The sequence below is a fragment of the Lepisma saccharinum genome, chromosome 20 (genome assembly GCF_977018435.1).
Source record: "Lepisma saccharinum chromosome 20, izLepSacc3.1, whole genome shotgun sequence".
NCBI classification, from domain to species: Eukaryota; Metazoa; Arthropoda; class Insecta; order Zygentoma; family Lepismatidae; genus Lepisma; species Lepisma saccharinum.
In genome coordinates, this window is record NC_139248.1 from 16,532,938 (window position 1) to 16,551,205 (window position 18,268).

The following is an 18,268-nucleotide window of genomic DNA, read 5'->3' on the forward strand; positions in this document are numbered from 1 at the left end:
GCAACTAGCATTCATCACGAAACTGTCGACATCATTCGTACATTCTTGCCTGTAACATTGTTTGTTTCCCATACTGTGCTTGCAACCTTCTCAAAATTTCAGCTGGCTTCTGGTTCTCCTTCACAAGAAATTTGATCATACACCACTGCTCCACACCTACAGACACACTACTTGCTGCCATTTTTGCTAACACTACAGTGCATGCACCAAATGCATCGGGGTGAACACGCAATATTCACAAAGGATGAAGGTATATCGTCTGGCAGTTTTATCGTTCTCCAGCTATTTACCACTTATTTATCACAAATGGCTCGGTCAACGTTGAACGATACTTGCACACTGGTTCATATGTAGTCAAATGGTTAGCGCTCTTGCCTTTAGGACTAGTGTTCCTGGGTTTAATTTCCAGCGTAAGCTCTTAAAATTTAGGTCTTGACCCAGTGTTATGAGGAAAACTGGAGAGCTACTTGAAAAGAAGTATAGGGCCCCCATCTTGAAAGCCAGAAAACAGCAGCGATGGGATTGGATGCACTGACTATGCATGGTCCAATGAAAAAGCCACTTTGTCAAGCTCTGGCCTTAGATTAAATGACGATCCTGCCAGTCACAGAATGGCTTATGATCAAAGGAATATACCGTATTTACGCGTGTATAGTGTGCGTGCATGTATAATGCGCACTCTGGTTTTAGATGGGTAAAAGTGACAAAAAATTATATCTCGAATAAAATGCGCAGTACAATCCAGATTCAAGAAATGGCTTTCTTAGTTGTAGGTTGTAAATCTGTTGCTATGCTGATCAAGAGTGAATGATGACATATCTATTCAATTGTTCATTCCTTCTTTTTCAAAATATATACTTTTTCTTTCCGTGACTAATGTAACATTTATACGAGGCACATTCAGGACCTTCCAAATAGCAGTTAGCACCACAAGATTTATTTCATTAAGGAATTTACACACTCCATGTATGTCATATTATTTGGCCAGTAATACATTTTAATTTTTATTATATTTTTTCTTGTTTTCTTTTATCCAAAGTACCATAAAAATCAGAACGTTTCTTCATTTTTTGATGAACTTATTTCAACCGCATTTCACATTAGTGTCATTATCTTGAATGGAATACTGTTTCCATATTCATAAACTGCAGGATTCAAGCTTTACAACAATATATAACATGATAGGGTTCCCTAAACATGAAAAATCAATGCAAGTGTCTCCAAATCATTGAATGACCCTGTACAGTTTCATGTTGGCTGTCTGAATTATTCCATGCATAATACGCACCACAGTTTTTGGGGGCAAAAATTTTGGAAAAAAGTGCACATTATACACAAGTAAATACGGTAAGTAGGAGAAACCAATTTGCAGGAGTAGAGTTGCTAGACATTTTTGTCGAGAGCAGGACTCTCCTCAGCCATGCATCTAAGCAGAAATGTTGAAAGGGTATTTATATTAATTTTAAGCGATTCACCTTGTCATGTTGTTCCTATTCTGTTTTGCAAAACCACATGTTGCTTTATTCTAAGTTGGTGCACATTGCAATCAACAGGCTGCAACATGTTGGCCAATAACGAATAATTCTCAGTGTGTGAGATAAAGAAAAGGTGGAGCATCGTATAAGTGTTTCTTGTTAGGGTTCTTTCATAAATTTTATCTCATCATCAATCAACCTCATCATTGCAATTTGTCAAAACTGGCAGAAAAGTGATGCTAAATAACTTGGGATGGGCCGATATGAAATTTTGGCTGATACCAATAACGTAACGATAAAAATTTACTGATACCAATAACCGATATTCTACCGATCAGATATAAAATTCCATATGGTACTTGAAGAACCTGAATGGTTCATTGACCTTTTTAATAAAGGTTTGTTTCCAGGTGACTGCAGTGCAAAAGAAGTTGCATGTTTAGACATTCACTTTTTTAAAATGTAGGGCATGGAGATTATCCATAAAAATTATAACAAAATGGCAGAAATTTGCACTAAATTACAAGATGATTTTAACAGAAAAATATAATACTTTAACCTTAAAATTAACCTCAGATATATCGGATCGGTAAAATAATCAGCAATTTTACGGATATGTCTATATCGGCTGATAACGATAGAGCATCGATAATCTCTCCCATCCCTATAAATAACAAAAATTGAAATATACAACATTACTGTTTCTTTATTATTAAATCTCTTCAATTGTTTTAACTGCAGATGGCATTGATAAAATTACAAATAAATGTGTGCAGAAAGAAGTGTGTTCTCCTGAAATGATGTATCGAAAAACATGCAAGCAATATGTACAGTGGGAATTATTTCTATTCCTAAACAGCGGGGAAGTTTTCCCCTCCAGGCAGGTAGGATACTGTCGCTAGGTACGAGCCAAGTGGTGTCTGCAATGAACATCTGGCATGCTTGAAATCCCAGGCAAGCTGCAGAACCGGTTTTTGCGTACTAACAACACTCCTCTAACAGCATTCACCAAAGGGAATGCATGGATTTTGAGAGGAATAAAGGATTTATTACTTTCAAAACACGTGATTATATATTTTAAAATAATACGATTGTAACTCAACACTACATTGCGGAATGTCAAGGCAAGATTGATGATGCGTCTGCCAGTAGACCAGAGGGGTGTTTGTTTGAGAGTTTGAATCCTGTGAAAATGATCTTTTTTATTCAATATCATCAATTTGTTTTTATGTTTAGAAAGGGAAGTTCATAGATTACACAATGCTGTATTTCAACAAAATCACCGGGCGGCAACCTGATAAGACCGTGTTAATTTCCATCATTTTCCCAAAGTATTTTATTATAAATAGTTACAATACATAGCTAGGAGAGTATACATGTAGCATATGCACGTAATTAATGTAACAGATCAACTTTGCTAAAGGCGAAATACTAGAGTATCTCAAGCTAATAAAATAACTATTCGTTATAAGTTCGAGTCTCCCTGGACGAGTAGTTTTACGTATTAATTTTACTTTGTTGAACTATTTTCCAACATATAAGAAATGAAAATGAATTATTGAAAACCAAGTTGAATTTTTTTTAAACAAAGTATCCTCTACAGACAGATGAAAGATCGTGTGCTTGTTGCATTCAGACTTTGTAAAGTTACTTCGTAAAAGTAAGCCAGTTGTAGTATTTTGCCCAGTTACTTGTTTATGGAATTTAACTGACTTCGAGACTTTACCGTTACTTTAAAGAGTAACGATGTTATTTGTAGATAAGCTAAACCTCGTAGAACATTCAACATGCTTGAACTGAAGGCAAGCTTTCCTTGACTTTATCCTCAAAAGTGAACATTCATTTTCAATAAATTATTTTAAACGCCCATGAAAATAGACATAAAATTCAAGGTGGACCTGAATAACCACATCTAAGAATCCACGTTGCAAAAACGTCTACGCATAACTATTAACTTTTTAAAAAAGTTTGAGCAAATCATAGTTGTTGTTTTTTTTATTAGTGAACTCCTTACCATGGTTGTCGCCAGAAATTTTTGTGAATGGAAGGGGGAGTCAGGCAATCTATAGTAGAAATAATATAGAATTGAACCGTTTGATTGAATTGTTGCTTTAATTCCACTTCATGCACAGAATGGGTAATCGGGACCGGACCTACAATTTAAAATGAGATGCAAACCACTAAATGCCTCCACCGGGAATCGAAGCCCAGACCCCTTGATTACAAGTCGATGACGTGGCCACTACGCCATCTGTGAGGCCCAGAAATGTTAATAATAACGATCATCATGGTTATGATTATTACACAATGTCTCAAGTCATAATTGATATGTTTGATATTTTTATCAATAGATGTCAGGGGCTTTCAGTTTTGTTTTATGTTTAATCTCGAACAAAGAGAGAGTGACGCTCAGTCAGTTCGCGAGACAATATGGCCGAGTGTGCGAGGTGATTTCATTCCGTCCATCGCGTTGCATTGCAGCAAGTTTGTACATACATGTAATCTTTTGTTTTAGTCAATATATCATCGTTATTATCAATGAGTGTCATTTGCAATCATCCGAGTCGAATCACCTTATGGAATACAATATGGTCCTCCACTCCAGAGGCATGGGTTTGTGATAAGCGACACGCAGTAAGTACCATCATTTTCCTTGGCGTGCATCGTACAAATTAGGCAGACCCATCTTGGCCCAACAGGCAAGCACATTTTGGTTCATCAGTGGCCACACATACACAAATCATTCACACAATATCAATTAAATACTAATAAAAATATATCAATTTTATTCCTAATTTATTAATATTAGTATTATCATTGGGTGACTTTTCTACTTGATCCACCAGATGAGTGAATGTCCAGCACAACTGACTTAATTATCTTTTTTACATTTCCTACAGTTCGTGCACTGAAATGTACAGTTATGCGATCTTATCATTTACACACCTTGTTCAAGTGAAAGCTTTAAAAGTTAGATGGATATTTTACTCATACAATGTCTGTTGTTTGCCTTTCACATACCACTAAGTTTTGGAAGGAAAGTGTAGAACCATTTATTCTTGTTATAAAAAAAGTAAAGTATGTAAAACATAACCTAGTTTCTGCAGGTGCTTCCTCAGGATGTAACCCTTTCCTTTTTCAAAACCCAATGCTTTCTATCTAATGCCTCTTTTTCTTTTATTATTCTGTTCGAATACTAACTAAGTGAACTTTATTTCTGTCATTTACAATAAAAAATAGCAAAGTTCATGCAACTTTGTGTGAATGAAACGAAATTCCAGGGGGCGTACGTACCTGTTCGATCCCCTCTCACGACGCCCATGCTCCTTACCTGAAAACGTAACCGAGGCACAGTTTATCGTTTCACAAAGTATCTACTTACAGTTACTCGAGAAAGTAACTGTTATTTGAAACTAGTTATTTTCAAACCCTGCCTGAATTTGCTTCGGTGAGAGCGAATTTCTACCAACAAAACCTGCACACACACACACCTGTAAATTTTGGTCAGTTTGTACATTTTCAATCACTGCCAAGATTAGATTATTGGGAAGCTTAGAGACGGAGACTCACAAGAGTGTTAGATTATGGAATTAAAAGAAACTCAAATATTGTGCATAGTTTAGATGAGGCCCGTGATGCTAAGATGACGTCACCAAATTTGTGTTCACGATAACTGCAACAAGTGTAGATCATTTTATCTGGAATTGTTATAGCAGTCGGATACTTCGAAGGATGGTTAGCTATTGGCACACTTTAAAGCATAACTAACATACTTTTGGTATATAGGCTACCCCTCACACGTTTGATGCACAGAAAATATATTTGTCAATGAATTTCCTTGCCCTCAAGGCCTAGACACACCGACAAACCTTTCTACGCTGTTGGTATCCAAGCACCGGTGATACGCTGGAATTAGTGTAGAGGAGGATGACATGAGAAATAAAAGTATTTGCTATTCGTCCAAATGTGTTCCGTTATTCTGAGTAATCAAAACTCCAGGCTTGATTGAATGCCTCTCATAATTTCATTTATTTGAAGAAATGTAGAGAAAATAGAATGCAACATGTTCTTGTCATTTAAGTATTATTCTAATAAATAAAATTTATGATGCGAAATTTTCATGCTCTCTGCACTAATAGAGAAGACAGATTTCAGTTTGCAATAATCAATCATGTTTCACCATTAATCACATCACAATCTATAATGTCATTAAGGACAGATTGAACTAGTCTCTGGTTCAAACCGTGGGCGGTTTTGAATTACGTCCTGAACAAGTGTTTTCTATGGATATAATTGAACTAAATGAAACGTGTCTGGCTTCATCTCTCCCATTTGTGACTTATCAATTCTCATTTCCTGACATCATATCAGGTCTTCCCGATGGCACAGTGGTAGCGTTGTCACCTTGTAATCAAGGGGTCCCGGTGGAGGAACATAGTGGTTCGGATCACAATATAAACTGTGTGTCCAGTCCCGATTAGCCTTACTGTGCGTAAAGTGGACTTAAAACATCAAATCAATCCAATTCAATTATTTCCTGATATCATATCAAAGTATAAATTTCCATCCTTAGTGGAAAATCAAAAGTTAAAAATGCCAGGAAAAGAGCCTATCCTGTAGTTAGGTGGGAGAATGTCCCCCTCCTCACATGCACCTTCCTGACATTGTATTGGTTTTCATCTTCTAGATTGACTTCCGAATCATTCCTTCATTTTATTGTCAGAAAAGGCAATAAAAGTAAGGTTCGCAGTCCCAATACAGAACAAAGAATTACTGAAATTCATATAATCTTAGGTGGCATTTCAAAGTGATAACGGTTGTGGAGGGGAGGTGCTTCCCCGGGATGTAACCCTTTTCTTTTTAAACCATTGAAATAAATTACCATCCTTCTGTAAACTTAATATAAATACGTGTGCGGAATTTTATACTAATTGCAGACTGGATTTACAGTTTAAAGTGAGATCAGAAGAACTATGTGTCTCCACCAAGTGTCGAAACCGAGACGACGATGTTACTGCTACGCCAAACTAAGGAGCAATTTTTAACTGACAACATAAATGGTTTAAAATTATTTCTTACAAATTAGGCAAAATTACAAAAACAAGTTTATATTGAGGTATGTATATTCAGAAATATATGCAATATATATACCATAACTTTATGTATTGTAGAGTAACCATCTACATATAGTAACTGGAAACAACTTGTGCCCCCCCCCCCCCACCTGGTCGGTCAAGTGTAGCTTTGGGCCTAAGCGAGAACAGCCTAGATAATAAAACGTCAATACAACCCTCCCTCTTGTACCTCGGAAAACCCAGTGATTATAGTAAACAACAAAGGATAACATTATGTTGCGGTTCATACCAAAAAACTGTTCAGCCTTCATGTATACAAATTCTTAGCATTTTCCCAGCTACGTGTTCAAGCCATTAGAATGAGCGGTAGAATTCAAGTCCAATCAAACACAGATTTGTTTATTGTTTTTCTTTAAGGGAATCAGTCGTCTTTCATTTTATATAATGTGTATTTCACAGTATAAAAACAGAATTTAATATTAATAAAGTTAATAATAATAAGAACTGAATAATTTTTCCAGAAATGTGAGCTTCTGGGAAAATTATTACCTCAGAGTATATGTCAAAGAGTTTGAGAGCAGCCATAATTTGAACATATTTTACCAGTTTGAATAACACCTTGATCCTTCCATTCAACATGCAGCGCAGATTGGAATCAAAGTCACCAAAACAAGAAGAAACAGGTTTTCAGATATCTTTACCCTAGGTCAATATTCTGTGCTAATAAAACTCACACTTCTCAAAATTGAAATGAATAGGGAAAGGGAGGAACCAAACTGAGAAATTATATCACCATTATTCGTATGTAGGCGTATATAGAATGAGATGAATGAAAATGTTAAAAAAGCCACTAACTTCACTATTCCCTCCCATGTTTTTTTCCCACCCCTTGCCAGGTTCTTTGATCTTGTTATCACTTCAGTAATCAATACACTTTAATTAAAAAAATGCATCTAGAGTTTCGAACTCTGTATTACTCGAGAATACTTGCCCTCTATTTCGATAATTCTTATTTAGTTTCAATCGGAAATTAACCCTAAAATGTCCTAAATGCAGTATGTATCGGCGTGGTCATATGATAGTCATCATGCACATATCCCCTTGCCGAAATGTGCACACATAATGTGCAAAAACATATTTTCATTTCTTTCCCGCAACCTTCGCAGTTGGGGCTTCTGAGCTCCATGTAGCGCGATGCCCTTGTGATGTAGCAGGCAGGTAGAAACCACCTGACTTGGCTCGTCCCCAGCGACAGGCTCGCAGCCACAGCTGTCTGGAAGGAGAAGCTTCCCTCCCGTCGTCCGGGAATTAGAATGGTTCCCACTGTACATACAGGAATTAAAGACAATACTCACACATGCTCTCTGGCTGAAACAGGATAAATTTTGTGTCCACCATGTACAAGACAAGCACACCAAGAGCTACAGCAATCTCGTACATCATAAAATCCCAGAAGAAATTAACGATCCAGTAAACAGATGGACTGACACCAGCCATGAATTGCAGTTCCTTGAATTTTGACGAGGCTTCCTTCTGCGGCAATTCTATGAAGCTTGCTACAAGGAATATGAAAGCACCTGGAGGCCCCCATATCCACAGCATTTGCAGTTCAATGTCCGAATGAGGTAGATTTGTCTGTCAGGGGTGAAAACATACACTTAAGTGAGAACAGAATTCTAAAACAAACAAAAGGTTACTCTTTCAATCTTCACTGCCAACTCAGAATTGGAAAATACTGTCAGACTAGGATGACCATATATCCCGTTTTGACCGGGACAGTACCATTTCAGAGGTGTATCCCCTGACATTTCATGCTAAAATAGATGTATTGTTTGTATGGATTCCTTTATTTGGAGAGCAGTGAATAAGCATGCAGTTTCTTTACGGAATTGCAACAAGAATTTAAGGTTCCTGCATCTTGACACAAACTCAAAAGAAAAATCTAGAGTTATGTGTCTGATATGTGGGGTAAGGTTTTTGGCGAGATTTATAAACGGTTGATGAAGAATAAAGGTGCTCTCAAGAAGATTGGTTGTTCTGCTGAATACTTCTGGCATTACTCAACTTCAGCATAGGACTAACATCAAAGGCTGATCAGAAAGGACGGGAAATGTTATATATGTAAGTCACGCCGAGATTACAATAATTAATACCTTTTGACAATGGGAGATCATATTTTCCCTTTTTTTTTTGTTTATGATGTATCATTTATGTGATCCATCCTTTAATAAACAATAATAATAATACGGTAATAATAACAATAATTTTTCAGGAGCGGGGGAGGTAAACTGATCTCCTTGAGATGTCCTGTTTTTGGGTCAAAATATTATGGTCACCCTATGTCAGACTACTTGGTAGCTCAATTGGTTCCATGAAAACTATGGCACAACTTTAGATCAAACCTTTTTTCTTTTATACAGGGTGTCATTTTAATGGCACCCATGGACCACGGAAACGTATAGAGGACATCAAAACAAACAACATTTCTCAGTAACATTTTTCTCGTTGATGCATCATTTCAGTGCTACAGTTGTTCAAAAAAGCCCGTTTTGCCACCTGAATGGTGGCAACCACACGCAATATTTGATTGCATTTGTGATGTCATATCCCGTTGTGAAGCTATGCATTCCAGAGTTGCCAGGAACACTCATATTCTGTGAAAAATGACATAGCTACAATCAGCCACATTATGTACCGTAAAAGAAAGCAAGAAAACACGTTCTTTAACCTAACAGGAAGTAAACAAACGACACGAAAAATGGTAGAAAGAAAATAGAATTCAAGTGGAAGTGGTCATATCGAATTTTGTCTCAGCTTACATGTCAAATATTTGCAAATCTAGTTACCAAGTTGGCATCTAAAATTAAGTCTATCCACTTCGTCCTTCTGATACTAGTTGTCTGTGACACACTGAACACATGACAAAATAGAAATGAAAGAACTCAAAATTCCAAAGGTAAGTAACACATAATATAATGTTTATTCAGGGCATTATGGGGCAAGTGACAAAATTGGTTGAAAATACAGGGATATAAATAGTAATAAAACAAGCTCTTCGACGACTGTGTTTATCTATGCACCAGATACACATGTAATAGTTTGCAACTGTGAACAGAGCAGTATATTTGCTACTGATTCATAATTAGATTGTTACTGTGGTTGTAAATGTTTTAGCCGTAATGTAACAATGTGAACCTTGGATACTTCCGTTATCAGCACAAAAGTACCACAAGGCATCTGGACACAAACCTGTAGATATCAACCTTGCAACGAGATCTGCAAATATTTGACATGTAGCTGGGCGCAAACAGCCACATGTAAGCTGTAAGTCCAATAAAATGTATTGTTGTTGATATTTGACATGTAGGCTGAGACAAAATCCGATATTGACACTTCATTTTGAATACGTTTTTACCATTTCTCATATCGTTGGTTCACTTCCCACTTCCCCTGAGATGACTGCTGACCTTCTGACTGGTAGGCTATGATGTTCGGTCTACTGGATGCATTTCTTGCTTCGTTTTACACCTAATCATGTGGTTGGTAGTTTGTCAATTTTCACAAAATTTGTGTGTTCCATATTTGCCTTCTTCGATTAGGTACAACGCCGCAACAGCAAAGGTCACCTTTTCATTTGGGCATACCTTATATAATTTCTCTGATTAAAGACAAAAACATATTACATAAAATTAAATATTTAAGAAAACATGTTCCAGTACCGGACTTACTTCCTTATCACTTATTGGAATTTGCCATGCCTCACTGCACGTTTCTCCATAAGGCCACAGGTACAAGCAATCAGGTGACAATGCATAGTAATAAAAGCCTCTCGAACCAGTACTTCCTTTTCCTGTCATGTTCAAATGTTTCATGATATCCTCAGGTTTGGTCCAGTAGGATCCCATGTCAGCACGCCTCTCCGTTTCGAGCACCGTTGGGACAATTAAAAGGAGAACGAGAAAAATCTACAATGTAAGAAAAGAGCATTTATGCTACTACAGGGGCGGAAGCTAGATAAGTAGTCAAATTTACACTAACTAAAGTTACAATTCATGTGATCATTCACCCACCTTGCGTTTCTTCTTAAAGCTTTAGACAGAAGCATTTTTGCTAGCATAAATGCTTCTAAAAATCTTATAGCACTTTTTGTAGCAGACAATACTGTACACAGAAGCATTTCCTGTAACATTCCAGTTAGCATTTGCGATTGCAATGTGAAGCGTGCAGAGAACATTAGATAATATATACAGTACAAAAGGCGTATGAGATGAGCCAGTGCCCTGTGTTTACAATTGAAACAACTAATTTATTCTTACATGCGTGTAATGTATACACTATAAAGTATGTATTTAAGTTGGGCCATTGCTTTGTACCTAACACCTTTTTCTAGGAAACATTATTGCTCTTGACTGAATAGTTATCGGCTTTTAAAAATGTAAAGTGATACATTGTTTACATCTCACTCATGCACCATTACATCTGCACTCATGACCTACAGGTCACTTCTGATTGGTTATGCTTTGAAAAATGCTACGGAAATAGGACCAATTCTATCCTATGAAATATGCCATGGCATCTGAAATGCCAGAAGATTTTTCACTTTACATGATAGCATTTCGGTCATGGCATAAATGTTAAGAAAACTGCTAAGGAAAATGCTTTCGTCTAAAGTGGGCCTAAGTCCACGTTATGCACAGAAAGGCTAATCGAGACTAGACATACATTTTAAAGTGGGATCCAAACCACCATGTGCCTCCACTAAGTATTGACCCCTTGATTACAAGGTGACAGCATTACCACTAAGCCCTCACTCTGGGAATGGAACTCCGGTCACCCAAATGATAATCAGAAGTCCCATCTACAATTTGTGCATTTTACAAATGCAATACTGATTTGAAATTTACTAATACCGATAACCAAGAGTGAAACAATTACATAAAACATCTAGCATCTATCTGGAATTAGAAGCAAGCGGAACTAATATATGAGGCTCAGTCAATAAATAACGAGGCAGAGGATATTACACCAAAACTATAGTAGTGAGAAATGGGTCGATGGGCCTGAAAGGGAGATGAAGGTGTGACGAAACTGATTCGTTCAGGTTTTTTCTCTAGATGGCGTTACGTGTCTGGCAAGGTATGCGCAAAGGCTGCTAACCGAGCAGCGGCCGTGTCCAGTCGTCAGTGGTAGCACGCAGATTCCCCTCCACCAAAACAGTTCAAGATCCTCTACACTAGTGCCGGCAAAGTCATGCTTTCATTCTTCTTCGATTGCAAGGGACCGCTCCTCATCGACTTTCTGGAGCATTGAGCTACGGTCAATGAAGCGTTAACGAAGCTCAGGAAGGCAATCAAATCGAAACCTCCTTGTCACCTTTCTCGTGGTGTTGTCCTATTGCATGACAATGCTAAACCACACACAGCTAATGCAACAAAGGAATGTCTGAAAAAATTCAAGTGGGAAGTCCTAAGCCTCCTGCTCCCCTATAGTCCGGATCTGTCCCCGTGTGACTTCCACATTTTCGGTGAGCTCACAAATCACTGCGGGGACAACAGTTTCAATCGGATGATGACGTCAAGGAGTATATGTGTGCAATTGGTTCCAACAGCAGCCAAAGGAGTTCTACGAGCATGCCATATTGCGACTGGTGTCACAATGGGATAAATGCCTAAACAGTGGCGGACAATACTTCTGAGGTTCGTTATGTAAGTACTGTGAAATATCGTCTGCCTCATTATTTATTGACTGAGCCTAATATTTAGGGACAGAACTTGTGGTGGTTACACATAATACAAACCAGTAAAAAACTGACTAGCCATCTTCTATGCACATGTATACACTTCTTTAAGTTCAGGGCTAGTAAATGTTGACAGAATAACATGCACCCTTTCAATTTCCTTTCAGAAGTGCCTGGAAAGATTAATTGGAGAAATTATAGATGTTGATCACGTACATTTATACTTCACAGTGAATTTAGGGAAAGGAAAGCATGAGCAAGCTTCACAAAGACAGTTTTCAGTCATTCACAAGTTTTGTTGAAAAACTCAAGATGCTGACCAAGGCAGAAATTTATTTCATTATAAAACATAAACTAAACATAACGTTTCAACCTTCTAGCAAGGTCTTCTTCAGACTCTGCACCAAGTACAAATGTAACAAGGTACAAAACAGGACAATATATATACACAAAAATACTCCCCTCCAGACTATTAGAAAGTTGTTCTGGAACATTCTAGCAGGTGGCTTTCCCTTGTCAACCCTACTTTCACCTAAAAGTGAATGTGATTGGACTCTTTATCTCACACTCTTTTTCCTTCTTTCTTCTTCCTTCTTCTCTCCTCTTTCTCTCTTGTCCTTCCCACTCTTTCTAACACCTTCTTCCATTCTTTGTTTACTTCACTCCCCCATTCCAGTTCATTGTGCCTTCTTCACCTTTCTTCTCTATTTCCTTGACCTCCTTCCATTTTCTCACTAGTATTCTCTTCTTCCTTCCTATCTGCTTAGCCTCATCACACTCTATGTCATGTCCTGTTTCTCTCGTATGTTTAAATATTGCATTTCTCTCTCTCTTAAGTCGTACGTCATCCCTATGTTGTTTCAACCTGTCTTTCAGCCCCTTTTTCGTTTCTCCTATGTACATACTCTGACATTCTTTACATTTAACTTCGTAGATAATCCCTTCCTCTTTCACTTCTTAGACAATAAATACTGTATCATTGAAAACAGTTAAATGTTTAGAGTAACAAAAGACATCAAGTTGAAGATTTTTTGAAAAATTAACACTCTGAGCAATGCCTTCTTTTGACATTTTAAACCCTTTGATTTTTTAAAAAATCCTGAATGTTATCAACCATGACAAATTAATGGTAAACAATTGACGGAACTGAGAAAAAAAAATCAAATTCCACTCCACGTCTTACACTTGTCATACAGGCTGGAGTTACACACACCTGAATCTGCTCCCCACAACACGAATCATGTACTGTACCTACTCAATGAAAATATATAATAAGTTTTCAACTTAAATATTGAACTCAGCTAACTGTAGACCAGGCAAACGAGAACAAGTCTCTGCGCAAGTAGTGACACGAGACAGCTCCACCAATGAACAGTGAGAGAAACGGGATTGCATAATGGACGACTGGAGTTACCCAATTTCCCTGCTTCGTTCTGTAAGCGTTGCAAACTTTTCAAAGTGACAATACCGTACACACATGACAAACGGACTGTAGTTTTGTCTCCAGGTCCGTACGCTTGGTTTAAGAATTTCTTAGGTAAATATTAGGGATAAAACAGCAAGTGCAAATTTTGATAAGCCGTACATTTAGCATACAGACTAAGGTCTGGACCGTAGGTCCGTACATGCCATGAAATTTCCATACATGTACAGTCAGGACCGTACGGTTGGCAACACTGCGCTTTCACCACTCGATTTCCCTCCTCCTCCTCTGCTGCTATGCACGGCCCTGCTCCACAGTTAGCTGGGACAAGGTATAGGGTCAAACTGATACTGATGTATCAATATTACAAAGCAGGACTTCATATATAATTACTGATACTTTTTTAATTTATTCAAAATGGCAACATGCACTTTTACGATCTTTGAATCACAGAAAAAATGTTCCATTTTCGTTAACTTTTGGCCCAATATTGTGTGACTAAAGTAGATTTTGTGACTGGGTGTCAGTTACTTTAATATTCCTATTACCTTCTATGTTAATCTAGCAATATTTTTAAACAAAACTCCAGCATATTAATATACCAGGTGTTCCAGAAATAATTGAGGGGTTACAAAAATTTATCGCAAGTAAACTACTGAACTTACGCTAATAAAACCAAAAACACTAAGTTAAGTGTTTTTATCTTAATAAACTGCTTTGGTCAGCAACTTAGTGTTTTTAATATGGAAACAAGGCTTAATTATATTATAATAAAACCAGTCCAGAACGAACGAGGGAAGGAAACAGTTTGTACTAGGGATGTGACGAAGCTGAAAATTTACCGATGCCGATGTACTCACCGATAACTTTTGGAACCGATACCGATGCCGATATTTAACCAATTCCGATACATAAGATTATTAAACAGAAATGGGATGTTATTTTCAGCATGACAAAAATAAATTTGCTATGTACATTTCTATTGCATATCATATGTATATACATATACATTCTCAAGAGATGCGAATGTACATTTGCATCTACAAAATGTTATGTGAACCTTTAAGAAGAACATGTATTCTCAAGAGATTAAACATTAGTACAGCAGCAGTTCTTTCAAATGCAAAATGAATTCCTGTTCTGCCAGATTCAACTTCAGAAACACGAGATTTGGAAGCACTTCAGGAATAACCTGCTTCTTCTCTTATCTCAAATCTGTTCAGCAACACTGAACACTCAATCACTGAATACTGATGCAGCAGGTATGCCCAAGTATTTTCTCAGGACTTGCTTCAGGTTTGAATAATCATTTTTGAATTTCCAATACAACAGCAGATCCTGGTTCAGCAATGTACTGTTTTATTTCCGATTTATAGTTAGGTTGAGTTTGCAATAATTTTATTACAAAAACTCTACAATAATGATGAATCATAACCAAATTTTCAATAAATCTTACAAAACTAGAATATAAAACTTATTAGAAGGTAAAAACTCTAGTATAATCTGTACCGGTTTAAATATCGGATTTTTGCCGATTCCGATACCGATGTCGATGTGTCAATTTCGGCCGATTTTCATACATCTTTAATCGGCTTCGGCACATCCCTAGTTTGTACCTTTTTTTTTGTTAAACGGAGAGTTCACATTCCTACCTAAGGGAGCATGTGTAACATTGCAGCGATAGACATTGTCAACAGGCCCATGATGATACGAGTGTGGCAAGAGTTGGACTATTGTGTCGATATGTACCACCGTGTCACCAGTGGTGCACACATTGAACATTTGTAGGTGTCAAAAAAACTGTGTTCCTCAAACGTTCTGGACTGGTTTCACTAGCGTAACTTCAATAGTTCAATACTTTATGCGAAATGAATTTTAGGAACCCTTCAATTCTTTCTGATACGCCCGGTATGTTAGGGATGTAACAGATTAGTAAGTTCGCTATCGCTATTGGTTGTTAAAATTAGAGGTGACAACTAAAACAAGTAACCCCTCCCTTTCAAAAATCATGAGCATGCCACTGTAGAGCTTTGTCTTAAAGGAGCCTCCAAAATGTATATGAGTCTTCTCTGTAACACTACAAGGAAGAACAGAGGGAACCAACCTGTAATGTAGGCTTTCAGCAAAGCATCATCATCCTCTTTCTCCTCCACTGAAATGGCCACATCCTTCTGTTCCAACTTCAATACCCTGAAAATAAGTCTGTCTTAGATTGAAACACTGATCTTGCATCATCAATAATGCATGCTAAAACTTTTATAGTTTTAATTACCTATGCATGTACTGGGTGTGGCATAAATAAGAACACAATCATGGTTTCAATCTGCCATGCCCTCATGCAAAACACAATTTCTTTCTATGCAACTACTTAACCCTCTGTTAGGCACACCATTTTCTGTAACATGCATAGGCACGTGGGATACAACTGTGCCCCAACCCTTTAACTATGTTGACCAGGTGTGCCAGTTAATAATTCTTAATTTCGTCACTGGATGGTGCTGGAAGCAACGGTTGGTGCACAGTCTCAACTGTTACGTCAGTGTGTTGCCAGGACAGTACCTGTCAAAACGGCGTGGATGTGCAACCGAGTGCGAGTGATCGTGATATTGGGTTTGTGTGGGAAACATGTTGACCTTCAAACCAAATAAGGAGCATGTGCAGCACAGTTTGCTTTTCTTGTTCAATCAAAAGAAAAACGCGAGTGAAAGCCATCGTATCCTTGTGGAAACGTACGGTGACAATGTCCTAACACAAGACGCGTGTGTGCGTTGGTTCCAATGATTCAAAAGTGATTTCGGCTTGAAACACAAAAATCGCCTGGGCCAGCCGAAAAAATTCCAAGACGCCGAATTGCAAGCACTGTTGGTCGCCAAACCATATCTGATCGTCTTCATGCCATGGCAAAGATCCAGATTGGGTGAAAAGACACGGAAAAGTGATTTTGCAGCATGACAATCCCTCATCACACACAGTGAAAGGCGTCAGAGACACCATTTCTGCACTTGGCTGGGAATTCTTGCCCCACCCGCCATACGCACCAGACTTAACCCCTTCGGACTACCACTTGTTTTCATCAATATCTTACTCACTTTCCCAGCAACACTTCAACAATTACGAAGATGTCGAACAATGGCTTGCTGACTGGATCACCACAAAATGTTAATGATTTTTCTGGTAGGGCATCCACAATTTGATGGACAAATGGGCAAAATGTATAGTTAGCGATGGTGCATACTTTGAATAAAGCATTTGTTACCTTTCTCCCCAGATACACTTGTTTTCTTTCGGATCAATTAAGAATTATTAACCAGCACACCTGGTAAAGTATGAAATATACCATGAATTATACAGATTGTGCATGCAAAATGTCTTTTCTTTGTCTTTTTTCTGCAATCAGCTGCAATTTTCTGCTGCTCTTTTAAAATGATGTAATATTGTAAAGTTAACGCGTGCTTGGTGTACAGTTATCCCCATGCACCTAAATACATAACAACCAAAGCAGTGTCATGTTCACTTTCGGCACTAATACATAGCTACGAGCTACATGTCCTCTCCTTCCTCACTATCCCACTTTCATAGAAGAATGGAATCTGCAGTGTGCTCTGGCTTTCGATGCATTGATATTTTTCTTGTCATGTATTTTGGTGCAGGGGGGACAGGTGTACACCAAACATGCAACTGACCTTAGCATTGTAACATTAAGTGGTTTAGAAATGCAGGAGATCTATGCTTAGAAGATAAAGAAAGAACGATCAGCTACACAAAAGCACCCATGTGCAGTATAGTTCACAGCATTACAATTTTACAATGAATATCGATGGATGACACCTGTACCCACGTGCCTAATGGAGAGTTAAAGAACAGAATTTACCTTGAGCTTACATTGACACAGAGGAGGATGTCGTTTATCACCTCATGGAGATTAGACATTGACTTTACTGTATTTAATTATCACGTATAAATTTCATGTAAATAATTTTAGTTATCATGAACCTATGCCTATGTACAAAAAAAGTTAGTATAACTGCTTTAAGTCCCACACCGTAGCTGTGCGGTCCAAGGCATCATGCTTTGGTTCTGGCTACATGCATGGAGGTTAGAGTTTCCTGGTTTAAGCATAACAACTTTTCTCCTGAGATTTCAGCCAGGGTATGGGACTGGTGGCCACCCACCATAATGAGGAAATTAGGGAGCTACGAAAGAGTAGTGTAACACAGTCATGGAAACACACGTCACCTAGTAACCGGTCGGATGATCTCCTACCTCAGCAGGTGGGAGTGAGGCTGGCAGTCGGTAGGTAGGCCTTGACCCTCATGGATTATTTTTATTTTAACTACTTAAGCTAACATCTGGCATTTACAATATAACTAAAAGATACTGAATAATGACTCTTAAAATTAAACTTGTTCATTGATTTCCACTGGGTACAATCAAAAATATGTTCCCAATGACAAAAAAAGATTTAAGCAGGGAGGAGGCAGGAGGTTGTAGGACAACAACAACAACAGTTCTTCGAGGAACTAGTTTGTAAGGAAAAGTGAAATGCATTTTCAGTTCC

General features: G+C 37.8%; 1 protein-coding gene across 4 annotated transcripts in view; it reads right to left on the reverse strand.

The window, feature by feature from the left end:
* The window catches only part of LOC146003536 (phospholipid-transporting ATPase ABCA3-like), a 98,724-nt gene that overhangs the window by 28,488 nt on the left and 51,968 nt on the right, over positions 1-18,268 (reverse strand). For all 4 annotated transcript variants that reach the window (XM_083141829.1, XM_083141827.1, XM_083141828.1 and 1 more), the window contains exons 12-15: positions 15,815-15,900; positions 12,348-12,460; positions 10,279-10,515; positions 7,906-8,185 (exon numbers count right to left, since the gene is read on the reverse strand). In XM_083141829.1, the coding sequence (XP_082997955.1) occupies positions 7,906-8,185; positions 10,279-10,515; positions 12,348-12,460; positions 15,815-15,900 (716 nt within the window). The remainder of the gene's footprint in view (positions 1-7,905; positions 8,186-10,278; positions 10,516-12,347; positions 12,461-15,814; positions 15,901-18,268) is intronic.